Source organism: Priapulus caudatus, unplaced genomic scaffold (genome assembly GCF_000485595.1).
Source record: "Priapulus caudatus unplaced genomic scaffold, Priapulus_caudatus-5.0.1 Scaffold368, whole genome shotgun sequence".
Taxonomy (NCBI): Eukaryota; Metazoa; Priapulida; class Priapulimorpha; order Priapulimorphida; family Priapulidae; genus Priapulus; species Priapulus caudatus.
In genome coordinates this window covers 53,722-75,263 of record NW_014577429.1, presented here as the reverse complement: position 1 = coordinate 75,263, position 21,542 = coordinate 53,722, and the positions used below count along the sequence as shown (strand labels likewise).

General features: G+C 42.2%; 3 protein-coding genes across 4 annotated transcripts in view; 2 read left to right on the top strand and 1 right to left on the bottom strand.

Annotated features, from left to right (window-relative positions):
* Positions 1-6,504, bottom strand: part of LOC106809615 (COBW domain-containing protein 1-like) — a 95,906-nt gene extending 89,402 nt beyond the window's left edge. For both annotated transcript variants that reach the window (XM_014812762.1, XM_014812763.1), the window contains exons 1-4: positions 6,437-6,504; positions 4,503-4,600; positions 3,863-4,046; positions 3,262-3,353 (exon numbers count right to left, since the gene is read on the bottom strand). In XM_014812762.1, the coding sequence (XP_014668248.1) occupies positions 3,262-3,353; positions 3,863-4,046; positions 4,503-4,590 (364 nt within the window). In that variant the 5' untranslated portion in view covers positions 4,591-4,600; positions 6,437-6,504. The remainder of the gene's footprint in view (positions 1-3,261; positions 3,354-3,862; positions 4,047-4,502; positions 4,601-6,436) is intronic.
* Positions 6,505-6,757: 253 nt separating this feature from the next.
* Positions 6,758-12,214, top strand: LOC106809617 (intraflagellar transport protein 25 homolog). Its single transcript, XM_014812766.1, has 5 exons — positions 6,758-6,960; positions 9,600-9,706; positions 10,545-10,613; positions 10,785-10,878; positions 11,580-12,214. The coding sequence occupies exons 1-5, from the start codon at positions 6,869-6,871 to the stop codon at positions 11,638-11,640; spliced, it is 423 nt and encodes a 140-aa protein (XP_014668252.1). The 5' UTR covers positions 6,758-6,868; the 3' UTR covers positions 11,641-12,214.
* A 4,047-nt stretch (positions 12,215-16,261) lies between these two features.
* Positions 16,262-21,542, top strand: part of LOC106809613 (A disintegrin and metalloproteinase with thrombospondin motifs 19-like) — a 14,149-nt gene continuing 8,868 nt past the window's right edge. Inside the window, exons 1-4 of the mRNA XM_014812760.1 lie at positions 16,262-16,501; positions 17,310-17,396; positions 17,971-18,089; positions 21,310-21,347. Of these exons, the coding sequence (XP_014668246.1) occupies positions 16,262-16,501; positions 17,310-17,396; positions 17,971-18,089; positions 21,310-21,347 (484 nt within the window). The remainder of the gene's footprint in view (positions 16,502-17,309; positions 17,397-17,970; positions 18,090-21,309; positions 21,348-21,542) is intronic.

Genomic DNA, 21,542 nt, shown 5'->3' with positions numbered 1-21,542 from the left:
AGTAGTATATAATATATATATATATATATATTATATATATAATACTACTAACAACTAATATATATATATATATATATATATATATATATATATATATATATATATATATATATGTATACATATCTTTGTATTTATGCTAATATATATTACTCGATCTTCTCATTTCATTTGAATAATTAATCACATGTAATCCCTTTTGCCAGACACGATGCAGTCATTTCAAAATGAGCCAAACGGAATGACTAGAACGACACTGGGAATATCTCTTCTATCTCTTCTCCATAATGAAGCTCCAGAATTGTGTAATGGAGCGAACGTTAGGAAAAAACGACAGCACCGCGTGCATTCCCTCGCTGTCTCTCACCACGTGTTGACCACCGGCGGTGTTTATACCTTTACAGCAGGCCAATTACGCGACTTTATAACGCTCTCAGATGCATTACGACAACACTAAACCCATTCACGAGATGCGGCTAAAATTTAATTAAAATAATTTATGATCTACGCCGCGCAAGCATCCAGCGGATCGCATCAGACACGCCCGCGTTCTTGCGTTTTTCCTATAGGAGAATAATGATAATAAATTCGCGGGTCGGTCTTTTATAACGTGACATGTGGCCATTCAGCCAGGGGAGGCAATTCGCTCTAGTGTGGGCCAGTAAAATCTATCTAAGCTGATGACCCAAAATGGAATGTAGGGGGGGCCTACAACGAAAACTATGAATGAGACTATTGCAGGTACATTCCAAACGCACCGACGCAAACACAGCACGAGCACACGTGCACGCAAACATATATGATCATAATCACAGATAATAACTTTAGATGAGAATATGGATACAACCAGTAGATTTCATGCAGTTTCAGTAGAAATTTTAGAAAATGTTTAAATTATTGACAGTTACAAATTTAAATCTAGCATTTAAGACTAGCATTTAAATCTAGAATTTTTTTAAACAAAGCGCATTCCGAAAAATGCAAACCTTTTATATACGTCTGACAACAGATATTACTTGGCCACACAATTATTATTACACATGCAAGCAGTATAAATGGCAAGAAAGGAAGCATTCAATCACAAAATCTGCCGTCTCTAACAACGTGATTTCTAACTGTGGAAGCACAATCCTCCGACATTTACAAATTAATTCACTTTGTTAAAGCTACGACAATGTGCCCGACGAATCCTTTAATTTGCTAGATGAAACACGGATATTGCTCGCTAAATTGAAAAGTTAAGTTTTAACACGGAGATGAATTTATATATTTTTTAAATGTTTCGTGAATTTTTATATAATTAATTAAATACATGGAAGCACCTTGAGTTACATTTTGATTGGAAACTATGGCCAGAATTTCCTGGCAATTTGACTATTAATGGCGGTTGGGTTTATACCTAGACTGACACATAGTTTTAGATATTAATTAGCTTATACAATTCATTAGAAGATTAAAGCCAAACAATTGACAAGATTATATTTTTCATCGTTAATTAGTAGCTGATCGCTGACACTGACACACCCTATAAAATACCTAGATGAGAACACCATAAATCAACAACGTTTTTGTCCGAATTATTGCTGCAAAACGTATGTGTTCACAGAAATTCCTTCCAGTGCTATCTGTTTTCTATTTCTATGTTCCATATTTTAATGCTCTGATTCTCTCATATACATAATATATATATATACATATATATATATATATATATATATTATGTATATATATATTTATTTATATAAATTTATATTTATAATTAAATACAAACGCTATATCATAAAGATACGCTACAACTTAGCATGGCAGTTTTATTTTGCCCTGTTGGCAGCACTTAGAAGCAGCTGTTTACTACAGCCGGCCTGAAGGTTAATCGGCAGTCCACAGACTCACACCGCCGCAGCGGCATCTGGAATGCACTGACTACCAGACCGAACAGTAAGCCTACTACCACTACGACCAGGAGCACGATTACCACCACCAAACCACGTCAGTCCGCTCAACCAAACAGCAGTCATGTATCTAACGGTGACCTATCTTCATGTATTTTTCACTAAATATGATAATGACTTTCAAAGACTTCAAGGATACACCAGGAATCCACACTCCCAGCCCATGATTGCTGTTGCGTCCTGGTCTGATACCGAGTGAAATCAATCGCAATAAATCGGTCCAATTTATTGGCAAATGCTTACATGTACACCTTGCAGACACCCACCAACTTTTTATTTTGTTAAATGATAATTTTTACTATACTGGCATCTTAATACTGTATATGAAAACACATAGATGAGTGCAAAACCCACAGAATTAGCTGTTATAAACGGATTTAAATATAAGTTCCAATAGCACTGTTATGAATAAAGTGAATGCTGAATTTCCTGCATAAAAATTAATCTAATATTCTAGCCTCTGGTCTGACATGCAAACCGACTATATTACGTTTACATTACAATGGAGTTAGCAAGGATGTTACCAAGCCAGATGCAATAGCATGTCCCAGTGTTACCTTTAACATTATCACTCAGGTTAAGCTGAAGTTTCACAAAAATAAATCTATTATTTCACGACCTTGAGAAAATGCTATTAATTATTCACGATGCGTTCCCAGCCTGCTGACACTAGTAAAAGATATGTCTGAGGATAAGAAACATTTCAGATTTTTTGACATCCGTATTTTTAATTTTCAATATCTATATCATTCTCATATCTAGCAGTGTACGAATACCGAACACTTTTACTTCATAAATTATATTATTTCAATTTAGTTTATGGTTATTGTAAGGGGAAAGTGCATACTACTATAACATAAATGCATGGCAGACGTTGATAGTACTTTTAAGGCATTGTGCCGCCATCTGGTGGGCAAACGTGTGAAAAAAGCTGTGCGAATCACTTTGGAGAATATTTCTTCTAAGATAGCGCCTATCAATATGATCCATCGCTGCGTAAGACTGCCACAGTACGATCTCAGCACAAAAGCACAAAAGCACAAAGCAGATGAAACAAGGTAGCATTTTGTAATTTACGTATTTAAACGCTTAATGTGTTGTAACAAAGATAAACATTTGTTGTTAATATAGGTCTAATGTTGAATAGGCACCAAGGACATGGATTTTAATGGAAACTTAGCAAACAACACACACACATACTTAGCATTTGAAATTAACTGATTTTTCTGATTTTTGTGTTGCACTTTTTCATAGTCTTATCGATTTTTGCTATCAGTCACAAAAAATATACATACGGAAATATTACACGTACCTGGGTCAGCAAGTCCAGTTGTTTCAAGCAGAATGTAATCAAACTTTCCCTTCTTTGTCATCAGATTTTCAATAGCTTTGATACCATTATCTCTGAAACGTAGCATAAAAATAAATCATAATGTGAATATGAAACTATAGGGACCATAGATATCTGTAATGGTTTATAATGTGTTTGAACTAAATATTTAAATAAACCTGAGTATAGCAGCAGACTCAATCATCTGAATTAGGTTGATAGACTTGCCACATAATACGCACGGGTTCAAATGTTATCACAGCACTGACCACCCTATCTTCTTATCATGATGCCTCAAAAAATTGTATGGTGACCTACATGGCTGCCCTAACTGGCTTCATAAATCGATTTTCCATCAATGTGAACAGCTGAGAATTGTGGTTTTACACATGCATATTTGATTATGCACCCCTCCAACTTACTTTAAAGCCATAAAAAATGTATTAACCCCAACACCCTACTTGCTTGACCATAAAAAAGTTAGCCATGTATACACCAACTAATCTGTTAACAGTAAATCATAAAATGTTATTTTTTTAAAGAACGAAATTGCACATGAATTGCCTTTCACAGCCCAACTTACTTTACTGAACAACACAGGCACCCATTTCGGAGTTCTAGCCATTCTTCAAATAATTCTCCTTCTTGTCCAATTGCCATAGACTTTTCAACAGTGCTTCCTTCTCCAAACTCATTCAGTATCACTGCAATGCGCTTGTTGTGCTGTTCTGTTAGGATATAGTTCAAAAGAGTAGTCTTCCCGGCTCCTTCACGGAAAAATAAAACATGCATATAAAACACGACATGCAAGTCAAGATTACTTGTACGTAGTTGCAAGATTATTATACATGGCGTTTAGAAGCAGAAAGTATTCTCTGCTAGGATGGATACATAGTAATATGTAGTTAAATTTGCACAAAAAGCAAAGAAAATGGCTACTATTAACAATTTATTCACATCTAATAAAAGTAACAGTGAATGCTCAAAATGTTTTAATTTTTAATTTGATCAGACTAGATAAGGAGTATAACGATTCCTTGTCTTTATTCAACAACAATTAGTGGGAGGTTCACACTGTTAAAATTATAGATAATGAAATAGTTTTACTGCATTAGTACATGTCTGTAAGCTTTTTTAAGCATGACCAGACAATTGTATTAACACAGGAGCGCGGCAAGTAATTATCCTTATTAGATTCCCGACATTCCTTCTAAGGGCCATACCCAGTTGTCCAGTGATAATGGTCACAGGAATTCGTTGGAAATTTGCCTCTACCAACTGTGGAACACCCTCATCATCAGAGTCTGACATCGTTTCACGGCTGTTTTACATGAAATTAAACAGATCAATTAATTATTTCATATCTTGATTCGTAAAATATAAATGTTGTAATGATGATAATAATAATGATAATAATAATAATATTACTATTATTTTTATTGACAGAATACAAGCAATTCTGGATAGCTCTCCCAGTCACCAGGTGGCCTGCTTATGCTGCGTTTACACTATCGATTTTTGTCAGCAAATCGTACCGATTTCAAGTGCATTCCAACACAATCGGCTGAAATTCGATTGTATTGGAGTCGGAGTCGGGCCGAGTTGGTGTTCTATTTCTCCAACTCGGCTACTTGACTCCGACTCCGACTCCAACACAATCGAATTTCTTGGAATGCACTTTGGTCAAGTCGGGGGAAAGTTGGAATGCACTTGAAATCGGGACGATTTGCTGATAAAAAATCTATATTGTAAACGCAGCTTTACCTTGGGATAGACACCCAACCTGCTTCCATAACCCCTGTCAACAACCAAACTTTTAATTAAGCTGCTGGATCTCGAGTGCAGATAAGAGACGGTCATTATTGCCTCGATACAAAGCCAGCAAAAAGCAGGCAGTTTAACTGCTGAGTGAGGCCACTAGGACTACAAGGTATTTAACACTGTATGCAGTTAGAACACTGTCTGAAGAACTGAACATTGCTGAATGTTGACAGTACTGACACACAATTTTTGAGCCTCATCCCTTGTGCCAGTAGTTATACTACATATTTTGTGGCCCCTATCCAATGAAGTTTGCATTATAGTATGCTCTTATCTATATGCATGCTTCTGTGTTTGGTCACAGATAACCAAATATCTTGTCAACACTCCAAAGAAGATGGTTAAATATCTATATTCGATGTCATCTGCCTTGTTAGCACCTGTAGATATATCTGTATCATTCATACAAAATGTGTATGACAATGAGAATTATCACTGCCCAAGTGTATTACAATCTCAGAGGCAAAATTTACATCACGATTAATACTGGCAAAGAGCCCAATTTACACACAAATTTTTATGGCAGTGGCTACGAGTACGGTAGCCGTATCTTAATGTCTCGAGGCTACGGGTACGGGAGTCCATTCGCTTTCATTTAACGAGACAAAGATGGCGGCGGTGGCGCTAGATTTCGAAATAACGCCTTGGGAAATAAATTCACGATTTGAGAGTTTAGATGAGCTAGAACCCTAACCCTAACCCTAAACCTAACCCTAATCATAACCCTAATCCTAACCCTAACCCTAACACAAAAAAGGGGCTTGAACGACCGACGGCTACCGTACCTCCAGCCACTGCGAATTTTTATGCTCAACTGAGCCATGGGCATGGCATGATAAGGGATTTATGCATAGTAGCTCTAGAACAATAGCCCTTCGCTCCGCCACAGGCCGGAGCGAAGGGCTATAGTTCTAGAGCTTAATGCAGAGAAGTACTCAATGTAGAGACCCATGGCATGTTTTCCCCTTCACTGAAGGCTTCAGAAACAGGGTGTTAATTCACAGTGATCAACGAGAAAGGTGGACACCGAGGCTCTTTTGCTGGTGGAATAACTTTCTTGATATGAATTTTACGTCTCATTCACTAGATAGGCGTCTGATATTATTATTAATATTGACTTCAGCCAAACGTAGCGTGTTGTCACTGTCACTGTCAGTGTCACAGTGTCACCAGTGTCACTGTCGCGTCCGTACACCGTACAATCTAATATCTATATCAAATAGCGCCAACTCGACACCACATGCCAATCGTTAGCCTTATAAATCCAGGCTAAGTAATGTATACTATATTATATACAACGCATGCAATACACTGCCTATCGGCGAATAATATTTACTAGGTTATTTGCCAGCTATATTCAGGGCGCAGACATCTTGCATTCGCCCTCTGCTGACGAACAGACGAACCCCACAGGCACTGTTTAATAATCAATGTTTCGTTAGCCCATGCACCGTTAGCGTATTTTACTATTACACCATTGTAAAGAAATTTATTAGCGTGTTTTCTGTAATAAATTTGAATAAAATAATTAACACAACTAAAATATAACCAGGGAATATAACCATAGTCTAGAAATAACGCATGTGGCGTGGAATGAAATTTCATTCGGTAGCCGATAGCTGGCGCTAGGGTCGCGATTAGAGCGCGGTTAGTTAGTTGTTTATGTAAACAGTTCCTAGGTTTATTATCCTCTAACTACATTGAATGTTTAAATAGTATACCTAAATTATGTTAAAGAACCAAGTGTTGTAGGTGCAATATTGCAATCATGTTTGACGTTGCCTTGGGCAGTGCGTGCAGTGATATATCTGTCTCTACTTCATTTGATGATGCGCATCCCCCAGAAAACATCATCGATGGGTTAGATAAAATTTGAGATAGATGTTATTTTTTCCACAGCTTTTGGCACAAATTACTTTCTCACTTCTCACTACGTGAAACAGTCGTAGAGCCTGGTCGGACTAGATATAATTATATGTTATATATGACTAGTATTACCATGACTCATGAGTGGCAGTGGTAAATAATGACAATGTCAATGTCAATGTCAAATGAATAATTTGTCATTATCATATGCACCCTCACTGGTATTACTATTAGTTACAGTATTAGTATTAAGGCCAAGACACACTGCAGCGACAGCGACCGACCGTAACGACAAACGACTTTTCAGAAAATTAGAAGCTATTGTTTCCTATGAGTATGATGAGCCATTGCACACACACGCAACAACGACCGGCGACAACCTCGACGACAAAAATATTTAGTAACGTTTGTATTCTCCAGCGACAGTCGCCAGCGACACTTTACAAATCGCCAATCGCAGCCGTTTCCATCGGCACGTGACATTACGATTAAGTCATAAATAACCCATAACAGTGCTCAATTTTAAGGGTTTTTTTGGTTGTCCTGAGGACAACCAAGAGAGTAGCACATGGTTGTCCCTCAAGAGTTTTGGTTGTCCGGATATTATTTAAACGTGCTGCATGCGCTCTGCTCACGTGATGATCAGTGCTGTGAAGCAAAAGGCCTAATCATGTACATTTTGTACGATGATTTTCGAGATAACGCCACATAATTATGTTGCGTGGGGTTGATAATTCTACTACGAATGAATTGGAATGGAATCTTATCTTAATCGATCTATAAACCACTAGAAATTATAAAATTCTATTCCAATTCAGTGCAGTCGGCAAATGATGTCCTCCATGACAGTTTGTTTATCGAGGCCACTGATCTCTATACTATAGTAACTGGCTGGCGAATTACAAATGACAAATGACAAAGGAGTGAGTGGGCGTTGAGCCAGTACGCGCGATACATGTACATACACGTGATGTTATACATTGTATCAAGTAAGCCAGACAATGCGCCTAGACATGTACGTTTGCAGCGTATTGTGCAACCCTTGCTGTATGTAAAATGAACGTGCGCTCGCTGGTGTACCGCCAACACTGGTATAGAGAGCTCAGGTTATTGATTTTATGGAGGTTGGAGACCGGACAACCACGGAAGCAATTTGTAGTTGCCCGAGAAAAAATCCAGTCGTCACGGACGACCGGACGACTGTTAAAATTGAGCCCTGCCATAATGCTAGCCAAGACGTAGACTGGTCTCCGGCGCTAAACTCGCGATGCATGTCACAAACAATGGGGCCGCAAACCAGTCGGCTCAAGGATAGAGAGCATGTCCAGTAATAAACGTCATCCTATCCAATCACCGTCTTGGACATCATCTCTATTCTTGAACCAACCACTCTAACCAAAGCGTGTACAGCTGTGGCAAGCTACGGTCACTGTATGACACAGTACGTACAGTACATGATAATTTGCCGCGTATATTTTACTTTATTATCTTATCCTTATACCTAGAGAGTTTTTGCAGCCTGTTATTTAAAAGCAGCAGCAGGAGTTTTGCTGTTTGTTCATGTGATGATGTGTACCACTGTGGCGAGTGCTGGGTGAACTTTGACCTAACGTCGGTCGCTGTCGCTGCAGTGTGTTTGCGCCAGTCGCCGCGACTTATGTCGTTACGGTCGGTCGCTGTCACTGCAGTGTGTCTTGGCCTTTACGCGTACGTAGGCTAGTGTTTAAGTGTTCAGAGTGGCTACGCGTCCGGTTACCGGACACCCAGCTCCCAGGCTACGCGTCCAGTCATCCATTTCACACAAGATCATCAGGTGTTAGTAACAAATCGCTGCATGAAAACGTGTGCGTTGCGTTGTTTGTGGTCAATTTCGTACATACTTCGGTTCAAGGATATAAGAGCTGTCCCCAATTCATTTTCACAATGTGCGACATGTGCAAATGTGCAAATCTGGACAGCTCTTATATCATTGGGCCCAGACGTCTACTATTTTATTAAACTGCTTCATAATAAAAACCGCACCAGTGCGTATCGTGTATGTTATGGCAAGTGCCCCAATTCTATCTCACGATTAGGCCATGCCCCCTTTCAAATCGTTGATTCTACTGGATTTACTATTGTTTCAAGAGTTACAAAAACACTTCTTTTTTTGATAAAATACCTAAACGTAAGTATTAATATGGTAAAAATTACTGTTTGTGTTTTTTTTCTGAAAAAATATAGTTGGGTTCACATAAGAAATGGATGGCTGGACATGTAGCCTGGGAGTTAGGCGTCCGGTAACCGGACGCATAGCCACGGCCTTAAATGTTAGCCTGCTAACTTGTATTTTTGCACCCCGGCCCTCATTTTCGCTAAGGTGCTAAACTAATCCAGGGTGCTGTAAACTAGGATGGGGCCTCTGACTGTCTCAACACCAGTTTACCAGGGACAGTGTCGACATGAACTTTAGCCATTCGTCTGACATATATAACGCGCGGGTGCATGCGTGTGTGTGTGTATGTATATATTTGAAAATGTCTTTTCTTTATGCCATAAACAAGTCCCTCTTGTTAAAATACCAATTAGTACCTCCTAGCAACTGTCTTGTGCTGGCACATGTTTCTTTGAAAATATATTATATTCTCTTTCAGGAAACCAGACACGTTTTGGGCAACAACAGGGTTGTTTCCTCAGGAGTTCGTCCTCAGTTTCAGCTCTCCAGTTGCGATATCAAATATCCATATCTATACATACAACTGTAAGCTGTATATTGATTTTTTCATTTATTAAACTGTTTTCATTTTGAATAGTACACCCATAGTGAAATTGTGTTCATAATGATTCTTTATTTTGTTGTCTATAACGTTTAGTTCTACTTTTACCTTCAAACTGTATTATTCCAATTAACTGAAGTTGTTTAGTTTACACTTCTTGTGTTTATGCTCTGTGAATAAAAAGTACAAGTGCAGCAGTCAACACCGTGTTTTGGCAGAATCGTAGTACATTTATGGTACATGTCAGTTTTTAATGTTTAAAATTAAAAGCACCTAATCCTATGTTGGTTTTAGGTCATAAATTAACCAAATGTGTTTTTGGTGTAAACAGCAAACTATACTTGCAACCCAAAAACTATTGCTGTTATCTCTGACCCAGCTGAAAGTTTTTTGGGTTGTCGAAAATATAAAATTCTGGCCATTTAATCTTCTGACTGGACAGAGTATTTAGGTGTTGATGTTGGGTAAATAATTTTGAATTTTTCACCGTGGTGTGGGAAAATAGGAATTGAATTCGTGACAGGATGTTTGCCAGTTACTGTGTCACAATGAAAAGATAAACAGTTGACAATAAGTTGATCAGTCTTATTTTGCACATAGCGAATGAATTTTGTTAAAATTGACAGTGTTATTTGTTTATTTTTTTTAACACCTGCGCTACTAAGAATGGATTACGTTGCACTATTGTAGTAAATTGACACACAAGTAATGGTACACACAAGCTTTTCACTAAAGTGATATTGTATTTGTCTGTAACTGCTACCAAACTGTAAACATTGATATGCATTTTTTTCTTAACGATCTGCAATTGGCTGATTTTAGTGAAGAATATAATGGTGATGCGTAGCACTGAGCATGAAGCTGGGGCTTTTAAGATGCTGACTAAGAAAGGTATGTGTGGTCCTAGTAATGGTTAAATTGCAGCCTCTTGTGGTCATAGAACTACACTGGTGTGCATCCACCACAGTGCACCAATTAAATAGTTGGCCATACTTGCAAGTGGTGCAGATTGTCATGACAGCTATCGCTGATGTTAGCTTCATGTCACTGTCCCTATTTCAGAGCTGGAGAGAACAAGTGGGTCACTGCAGTCACAGCTGATAGAGGTTCCCAAGGCAACAGTAGCACAACATCTGCGCTTCATCATAGAGTCTGCGTGAGTGTCCCTTATATGGTACTACATCGTTATTAAAACTCGATAAACATCGCGTTTTACATACAACCATGGAAAGGGGATAAGATCTGTAATCTTTACTGATGTCAGTATAGGTGTGTAGTAAATTATCTAAAAAGCTATGTAGTGCTTTTCTAATTATTTGTTTGCGCTTACCTTGCAGTTGTGACAATGCTCACACTTCTAATGAAAATTCCTTAAACTAAAGAAATTTCAAACCTGCTGAGAATATTTTTTGAAAATAATAAATTTGTTCAGGATATCTATGGAATTTGTGAGCTTGGAGAATAATAATATTCAAAAAGAAGCGAGAAATAGCAGAGTGCAATAATTTATTTTTATATCCAAAAAATGGAACTCAGTATAGGCTAGTTAGAGATACACCTGTTATATTATAAAGCTAGCTGCCCCAATATAAATAAAAGCGCAGTGAAACAGTGGCATGATACTGCCATATCTCAATTATTGAGAGAGAGTTTGGCCTCAGTCACTAAGTTCTCAAACTCAGTAGACGTAATTATGGCGCCAGCAACTCCAACTCGCGCGTTATTGATTTATAAAAATGCTGATAGGTAGCGCTGTTTACGAAATTAGGTATAATAGTAAGAAGTTTATGGGGGTCCTGCTGTTTCTCCAGTGATTGATTAACCTGACATTTACCTAATTTGTGTTTTCTCTTGCAGGTACGACCACTTTGTAGCTGTATACCGTGTAAGTGTGGATGGGTCACAGATACAAGAGTAACTGTTAACCTAAGGTTAATAAAGAGCTGAACGAACATCCATTCCGTGAAGTCCTGTCATCCCTTTACATTGACCCCAGGAGTTGACGATTCTAGTAAGTCCTACCATACCTTTACTCTAGCAATCACCAATTCTAAAAAAATGTATGCTCTCTCTGCACACTGATCCCTGCATCTATCCATTCCAGAAATTATGTGCTGTCTATTGAAATTTACTTATTTGTATATAAATAGGTTGGCATTAAATATATTTGTAGAGCATTAACGCACATTTACCTTGTAGTAATACACAAATATTTCACTGTGGTAATGTTCAGCATTACCAAAATTTCACGAATAAAGTAACAATTACTTATGTACGCAATGAGCTGAAACTAGTGATACATTGAGAAAAGAATGGATATATTGATACTTGTAACCTCTTTAAAGCGGGGGACACACCATGCGAATTTATTCGCACATCCCGCAGCGAAATCCGCATGGTGTGTCTGCTCAAGCGTGGGCGAATTTCGCTGCGAATTTCATCCGCACCAAAATTCACAGCGATCAAACATGTTTGATATTTTCGCTGCGGACGTGCGGACGTGCGAATATAGACTGGTACCCGTCCCTTCTCACAAGCTCGATATAGGCCTATATCGAGCTTGTGAGAAGGGACGGGTACCAGTCTAGTGCGAATAATGGCCGATTGTTATAATGCAGCGAATCATTGATCAGCAGGCCCGTAGCCAGGGGGGGTTCGGGGGGTTCGAACGAACCCCCCCCGGCCCCAAGCAAAAAAAAATTTTTTTTTTAATTTGCAAGAATTTCACCTCAGGTCGCTCTATTTTAGTGTAATAATTGCAAAATCTCCCGCACGATGGAAATTTGCAAGAATTTCACCTCAGGTCGCTCTATTTTAGTGTAATAATTGCAAAATCTCCATCGTGCGGGAGCGTGAACAGTGAACACCCCCTCCCGCAACCTCCCCCCGCTCGGTCGCTTGGCTCCCTCGCCTGGGGGCGTGTACAGGGGGGGTCCAGGGGACAGTCGGACCCAACCCGTGCTGCGCAGAGAAGCGCATCTGGAGGGTTGTAATTTTTAAAAATTTTTATGGGGGAGGGCTCCCCCCAGACCCCCTTCGCGTGGCTCGCAACTTCGGGTTACGGTTAGACCCCCCTGGTACAAATCCTGTACACGCCCCTGCCGAGCCAATTGCCAACATTGAAAAACGAACCCCCCCAATACAAAGCTGGCTACGGGCCTGGATCAGTATGCTAATCTCGTGACCACATGACTGTTGGAGCCATGGTGGAGCCGTGTGGCGCTAGTAGATCGCGTGTAGTGTGTACGCTGCGGACGTGCGAATAAATTCACATGGTGTGTCCGCTCAATTATCGCATGCGGGTGCGAATATTTTCGCCGCGATTTTCGCTGCGGATATGATCGCCGCGGACGTGCGAATAAATTCGCATGGTGTGTTCCAGGCTTAAAGAAACTTTACAGCAATGATGTATTGTTTCTTTACATGGGCTATCTAACATCAGAGTCATTGATAGACGAGACTATCTCTATCTATGGTTCTATCCTTGGTTAGAATGCAAGAGAAAGTAACAAAACATTCGGATGATACTTGTCGATATGGTCCCCATATTATATTATAACAAGCAAGTTCTGTGAATATCAGTGAAAATCTGATATCCTCATGGTGTTTGTGCAATAATGTGTACTAACAGTATGCATCATTTAATGTTTACTAATTAGCAGCACCTGTTTAGGTGTGTTTAGTGGCTTTTTACAGACATCTGCGTCTTTTGTTCATAAATATAATATATATACTTTTGAATGTGACACTTGATTGGTGTGTTTTAGTTTAAAATTAAACACACCACTGAAACCCCTGCAATAGTAATATTGCTTTATTGGTAAATACTCAAGTAGTAAAATGTTACAGTTGATCATTGTTTGCCTTGTCTGCCAGGTATCTGAGTGCAGACCCGTTACATGTGATATAAATGTGTGTTGATAATTTATTTATTTATTTCTGCATTCGTTTAGTGATGATTGTGTAATAAAAGTTGACAAATTTGTTTAATTAACATAAGCAGTTGCTGTAATGCTTTTATTAGAATACAAAATATTTACGTAGCCTTGTGTGCGTGTGCGTGTGCGTGTGCGCGTGTGTGTGTGCGTGTGTGTGTGTGTGTGCGCGCGCATGATTTATACAAGTAATACATGTGTACTAAACATTTATCATAATTGTCACAGCACTTTCATATAAATTATCATTCCAGGATTTTAAATTCCCACTAACATAATGATAACGCTAATTTATGATAAGTGCTTCCTGCATATATAGCTAACAAATATAAGCTAGCAATATGTTAACAAAATTATACCAACAATGCGCGCAATGCCTTTTGCTCCTGGCTCAATATAATTGCCTTTCATTCCTTGTTGCAATGCCGCGGCCTTCACTCACACTAGTTAGTGTCTTGGCAACGTAAGCTTTGCCGAGCCGGTATACTGCCACTTTGTGTACAACGTGCATTGAGAGACATTGGGTGATAGCATGATAGCGTGTGTGTACGTGTGCATGCTCGTGCACGTGTGTGCGCGTACATGCTCTTGTGCGTGGGTGTGTGTGTGTGTGTGTGTGTGTGTGCGCGCGTGCGTGCATGTGTATGCGTGCGTGCGTGCGTGTGTGTTTGTTTGTGTGCGCGTGCTTGATTCGCTGTTTTCCTTTCAAGCGTGAATTGTACCCCGGTGAGCAGTGAAGGGAAAAACAGCGGCAATAGGGTGAATAGGTGTCGAAAATACACGCAGTTTTCACCATGCAATTCCCCGGTCACCGAAGCGTCATTGTTCTTTGGCGAGCTAATTAATAAAAGCTAATTTAGCTAATTAATGTCTGCGCTAAACGACAGCGGTAGCAGCATTTGCTAGCAATATTCCGAGTGCTTAGGTATATACAAGGAAATGTGATGTATAAACCCTGTCCGGATTGAGGGTTTGGGCTTTAAGCCTAAACCCTCAATCCGGACAGGGTTTATACATCACATTTAACAACTATATAACTTAGCAACTATATAACAAAGTGAAATGCGCAAACATGGAAATGGCGACGATGGTTACCTAACCGTCTATTTCGATTAAAATACATTAATTTACCATCGCGCGTTACCATGTGAATCTATTATAAGCCGCTTATAATAGATTCACATGGTAACGCGCGATAGTAAATTAATGTATTTTAATCTGAATAGACGGTTAGGTAACCATCGTCGTCATTTCCATGTTTGCGCATTTCACTTTGTTATATAGTTGCTATGGCAAGAACTCTAACAATTGCGTAACGATTTCTCACGACACAGTATCGTAATTAAATACCGCTGTCAATACTGATATTCAATCATGTACACATAATACCAGAATAGCGACGAGTAAAACTAGTAGTATAGTAAGAGTTTCAGAACGGAATATAGGACTCACGCCTGCATGCCACGGACAGAAAATTTGCTTGGACATAAATTGCATTAAAATCCGTTGTGCGAGCGGGTTCGGTGTTCGAATATCGTTGCATGCATATCGTTTACAGTATACTGTGAGTAGTGCAAACGTCCTAAAATGGTTTGTTGCGACAAATAGTTGATCTTCTATTCATTCTCCCATCTATCTGCGTCAGTCATCGGGGATAAACCTACGTGTGGGTTCAACCTAGATGTTTTCTCCCTGTGGCACGATCACGGCGTAATCTGCTACCCATGAAGAAAATGTTGCAAATGCAAATATATTCCTATCCAAAATGAAGAACCCGAGGAAATGATTTAATCCGAACACGAACACCCTACTGCTCATCGCCCATAAAATATACTCCGTTTTTGTCAGAAGCTTAACAAGGAACTGCCAGTTTTTCATCAGCAGCTTTGCTAAGAACCGCCGTTTTTGCCAGTAGCTTAGCTATGAACCGCTGTTTTTGTCAGTATCTTAGCAAGGAACTGCTGGTTTTTTTGTCAGTAGCTTGGCAAGGAACTGCTGGTTTTTTTGTCAGTAGCTTAGCGAGGAACCGCCGGTTTTTACTGGTAAAGAACAGGCAGGAACATAATAAATCGTAACAAGTCACGCGGCCGTAAGTTTCGATGGAGTTCGCCTCAGATTAGCTGCTGTTCATCAGCCGACGCAGCAACGTCGTCTCTGTTTACGTCTGTTTATGCTGACCGATGAGTTCCGCTAGGCGCGCCGCTTGCCGGCCGCGTTGCCCGGCAGCGCGTGCCCTAACAGACGCACACACATTGAATCTTTAATGAGAGCCGGCGCGCGCGCAGCTGCGAGCGAGGAAACGTCGACAGCCGTTGTCAAGCGACAGGATAAACAGTGACGTCTGCTAGCATTTTCGCTGCGCCGTTTGACGCAAGTTGTCGAGCCGTCGCAAGTGACACAGATCACGAGCTCACACAGGAAGGACAGCGGCGGGTGAATTATACCGATTTCGCTCGCTCGCTCTCTCTCTCTCTCTCTCTCTCTTTCTCCTCGTGAATCACTGAAGCCGACCCAACTTCGGTTCCTGTCAACGGAAACTTAAGATTAGTGCAACATTCGCCGTAGACCTTTACTAGCAGTACGGTAGATAGCACGCTACGGATGATGGCGTCTTCGGCTGCGGCATCGTCGCCGGCTACCCTGGCGACGACGTCGGTAACGGTGCTGGCGGCACTGGTGGCGCTGCTTATTAGCGGCTCCGTTGACTGTGTAGCGACGACAGAGACGCACGTCAACGTGCTGGAGCTGGGCGTCTACTATGATCAGGCGTGCCAGGATGTGCTTATCGCCAACGGCGTCAAACTCGAAAATATCAATAAATATCATGGACTTCTGCTGAGCCAGGTAGGTGTAGGTTAGCTCTAGTATATAGAGCCACGCGTACAGTTGCCGCGGGCTGCCTCAACTGCCTCAAGGCTCAACTGCTCAAGGCAGGCAGGCCTGCGGCAACTGTACGCGGGCTATAGTACTAGAGCTAGGTGTAGCTGTGCTCGTGCTAGCGGGCGTGCATGCGCTCGTTCGTGCGCGCGTGCGTGTGCTCGTTCGTACGTGCGTGTGCTCGTTCGTACGTGCGTGTGGGTGTCCCCGTGTACGTGCGTGTGGATGCGCCCGTGTGCGTTCGTGTGGGTGCGCCCGTGTTCGCGCGTGCATACGTGCGTGTGAGTGTTCTTATGCTTGTCTTTGCGGGCGTCGCGAATGGGGCGGCATAATACTAATTAATCTGATCTACTCACGCCGTGGCCCATTCGCTGAGCCATTATCGTTCACCTGCGCTCGACTGCGCATCTCCGTGCCATGTGTGTCAGTCAGTCTGCCTTCCATCCAACCTTTTATGTTGTCGGTCCCGGCGGTACGTCTGCGACCGCGATTTCGAGGACCTTCTACCTCTCCCTCAACAGTCGCCATCACCAAGCGCTCTTTTCTAGCGGCAGTATTTCCTGATTTCCCTTTTCTTCAGCTGGTCCGGTAGCGCTTATATACACTCTACGACAAAAGATTTACGTGATATATATATATATATATGTATTATATATATATATATATATATGCCTTACGACCGGCGCGATAGATGGACTGGAAGGGGCGCGGGGTAAAATAATGGCGGAATGTTGAGTTGTTGATATATATATATATATCGCTGCGCTTACTTTAGGTACATCAGCTGTTTCAACGCGCCGACCTAGAAGAAGCAAAATTAGCAATCGCACCCCTGTTCGTGGAGAAAATCCCATCCTCTGTGGTGAGTATCGTGATACGTGGTCGCCATCTTTTATTTTCATTAGTCCAGTCATTGGTCATCTAAAATGATACATGCTTAGTCACTTTTTCAAGAAAAAGTATTCTATAATTTACTGGTATAATCTCGTTCCACACAGATAAAGAGATACGGAAATATTATTATGAATATGATTATAATTACATTCTGTTATAATTATAAGCGAAACCATATAGATATCATTGTGATCGCGTATGAATTGGTAGGGAAATAAGTAGCAATCTTCAGTCCTATGATCGCGTACTTTTGCATACCTATACACCAGGAGTGGATAATAGATAATCTCTATTATGCACTCCTGATAATGCACACGTAATTGAATAATCCGCTTATACTGCTTTCATGTCAGTATCGGTGTGCAGCAATGACTACGCAATAGTTATGTGGTGTATACTATTTTAAACGAATAACCTGGTGCCATAATAACACGTTGCAGGAATGAATAGACACATTGCATTTATTAATGATTAAATTTATTTGTAATAATAAAATAATATAAAACCGTAACCTTGAATTGAAAAATTGATTAAATCTGCAGTTAAGTAACTTGGCGGCGAATCCCTCCGAGAGTTTCTTATGGGGTAATTTCTCTGAATGGGCGGCCGATCAGAGCACCATGGCGCAAGTTGCCTGGGACTTTACTATACTTTTCACTGGGTGAGTATGTAGGTTACAAGTATTATAAGTATAGATTTACTACTATCAGTACCGACGTGCAAACACGCGCGCACACGCACACGAACGCGCGCACACACACACACAGATACACACACATGCACACGCACGCACGCACGCACGCACGCACACACACAAACAATTGTTTCTCTTACGGTAGGGGTGCATCTCCCGCCACTATCTTTTTTTATTATTATTATCTCGTCTTCCGACTCCTTCCCGCTCTCTCTCTCTCTCTCTTATACCTCTGATTATATCAAGACCCGTTCGCCTTATAATATTGGGTTTGTTGCGCATATACTCCGTCTCCAATAAACATGCATACACATGTGCACACACGCGCACGCGCACGCGCACGCACGCACGCACGCATGCATGCGTTGCCGCGGCGGACCCGATGATGGCAACTGAGACGCTAATTCGCGATCACACACGTCATCATGATCGAACTATATTTTGCTCTCGAACAATAACTGGGAAACAAACGCACGTGAATTGTCCAGTAGCCATGCAGTTGAGCTAGGCGCCCCAGATGACAATCATATATATCACCAGGCCTCATCCGTCATCGACCCTGAAAGCGGCGCTTGCTGCTCGCTTCGATCACAAATGAAATGAGGCGCGTGCCTAAAAATTGCCAGCTTTGTTAACGAGGTTCGCTGACCTGCCACCTGCTACTGCATCACAATAGCTCATAGCTGGCAGGCAGGTGGCTACAATGCCTGTAAATGCCTGTAAATGCGTCTAGAGACACTTGTATCATTATTATTTAATTGCGCAAATGTTATAGTTTTGTAATTGGTGTACAGCTCGTTGAGGCACCGCCATAGCATTGCGATGAGGTGTTTAACGAAAACTCTGTTGACTGTTGTTATTAGAAACACACTCGGTGGCAAGCTTGACACACAATCGGACAATATAATCAATAATTTCGACATTGCCAACCGTCTCTATCAGAGGCGCCGGAAGTGGGGGGCAGGGGGGGGGCGGCCGTCCCTCCAATCCAAAAAGTGTGGGGGGGGCAAAATCAAAAAGCCCCCCACCCCAAAAAGAAGAGTGGGAAAGAAAAAATAAAATGTATGAGCTAAGACTTGTTAATTCTAACGTTCAAAAACTAATTTATACAGCCATTTTAAGTTTTCGCTGCGCGCTTTGCATGATTGACGCTCACGTCGCACACATGCGCTCACGCACACACATCACACACATGCGCTCACGCACACACATCACACACACACGTCGCACACATCACACACACGCGCTCACGCGCTCACGCACACACACATCGCACACACGCGCTCCCGCACACACGTCGCACACACGCGCTCACGCACACACGCCGCACACACGCGCTCACGCACACACGTCACACACACGCGCTCACGCACCCACGTCGCACACACGCGCTCACGCACACACGTCACACACACGCGCTCACGGACACACGTCGCACACACGCGCTCACGCACACACGTCACACACACGCGCTCACGCACACACGTCGCACACACGCGCTCACGCACACACGTCACACACACGCGCTCACGCACACACGCCGCACATACGCGCTTACGCACCCACGTCACACACACACGCCGCACACACGCGCTCACGCACCCACGTCACACACATGCGCTCACGCACACGCGCTCACGCACACACGCGCTCACGTCACACACGTCACACTGACTCACACACACGCGCTTACGCGCTCACGCACTCACGTCACACACACGCGTTCACACACACACGTCGCACACACGCGCTCACGCACCCACGCCGCACATACACACACGTCACACACACGCGCTTACGCACACACGCCGCACACACGCGCTCACGCACACACGTCACACACACGCGCTCACGCACACACGCCGCACACACGCGCTCACGCACACACGTCACACACACGCGCTCACGCACCCACGTCGCACACACGCGCTCACTCACACACGCCGCACACACGCGCTCACGTCACACACGCGCTCACGTCACACACATGCGCTCACGCACATACGCGCTCACGCACACACGTCGCACACACGCGTTCACGCACACACGCCGCACACACGCGCTCACGCACACACGTCACACACATGCGCTCACGCACACACGTCGCACATACGCGCTCACGCACACACGTCACACACATGCGCTCACGCACGCACGCGCTCACGCACCCACGTCGCACACACGCGCTCACGCACACACGTCGCACACACGCGCTCACGCACCCACGTCGCACACACGCGCTCACGCACACACGTCGCGCACACGCGCTCACGTACACACGATAAAAAAATCGTGAGCCCCCTTAGGTCTTTGCCCCCCAATCCAAAACTGCTTCCGGCGCGCCTGGTCTCTGTCACTTACGCGTACTCACTATTGATCTCGATCGCTCACGCTTAAAGTGTCTACGTCACGAATCTCCAGAAATTATTTAAAAAAATATAGTTGAAACCTTATTTTTGTATTTTTTTTGCATCAAAAGTTAGTACTAACGTTACTAAATATATCCTCAAACTCTCACTCTATAAAAATGTTTTTACGTTGATTAAATTTGCAAAAATCTTGACGATTTGAATTAGTGTTGTCTAACACTATTTATATATTAATGCCTGCTGTTGGGGGCACTATGCTCTCATATAATTAGTGCATGACGTGATAAATCGCTGCAATCTCATTGGATAACGCAGCAGGCACTATGAAGCGATAGTGCCCGCCTGAGCGGGCACTATCGCTTGCGCGACGCATTGTTATTATAACGCATTGTGTTTACGTCACGAATCTCCTGCGTCTGGGCGTCACGCAAGAGTAATTTCGAACGGCGGTTGTGTTTGTGTCGAACGTTTTGTTACATCGAATGCACCGGCAAATTAGGGAGTATAAAGAAGATAATTAACACAACCGCCGTTCGAAACTCTTCAGTCTCTTGCGTGGCGCCCAGACACAGGAGATTCGTGACGTAAACACAATGCGTTATAATAACAATGCGTCGCGCAAGCAATAGGGAGATGCCCTTCTTCTCAATGTCATATACTTGTTCTAATCTTATAACGTTATCTGCACTCACAATCATGTCACATTTAATATGCCTAATTACGAAATGTGTCTTGTTGCATGATAGTATAATGAATAAATAATGAATCTGTGCATGTATAATTGATCTAATCTCGTCTCTATTTTGTGATATTTTCAGAATAGATTTCAGAGACGCCGATGGATTAGAATCTAATGGTATGTGTTTGCGTGTGTGTGCGTGTGTGTGCGTGTGTGTGCGTGCGTGCGTGCGTGCGTGCGTGCGTGCGTGCGTGCGTGCGTGCGTGCGTGTGTGTGTGTGCGTGTCTGCGTGTGCGTGCGTGTGTGTGTGTGTGTGTGTGTGTGTGTGTGTGTGTGTGTGTGTGTGTGTGTGTGTGTGTGTGTGTGTGTGTG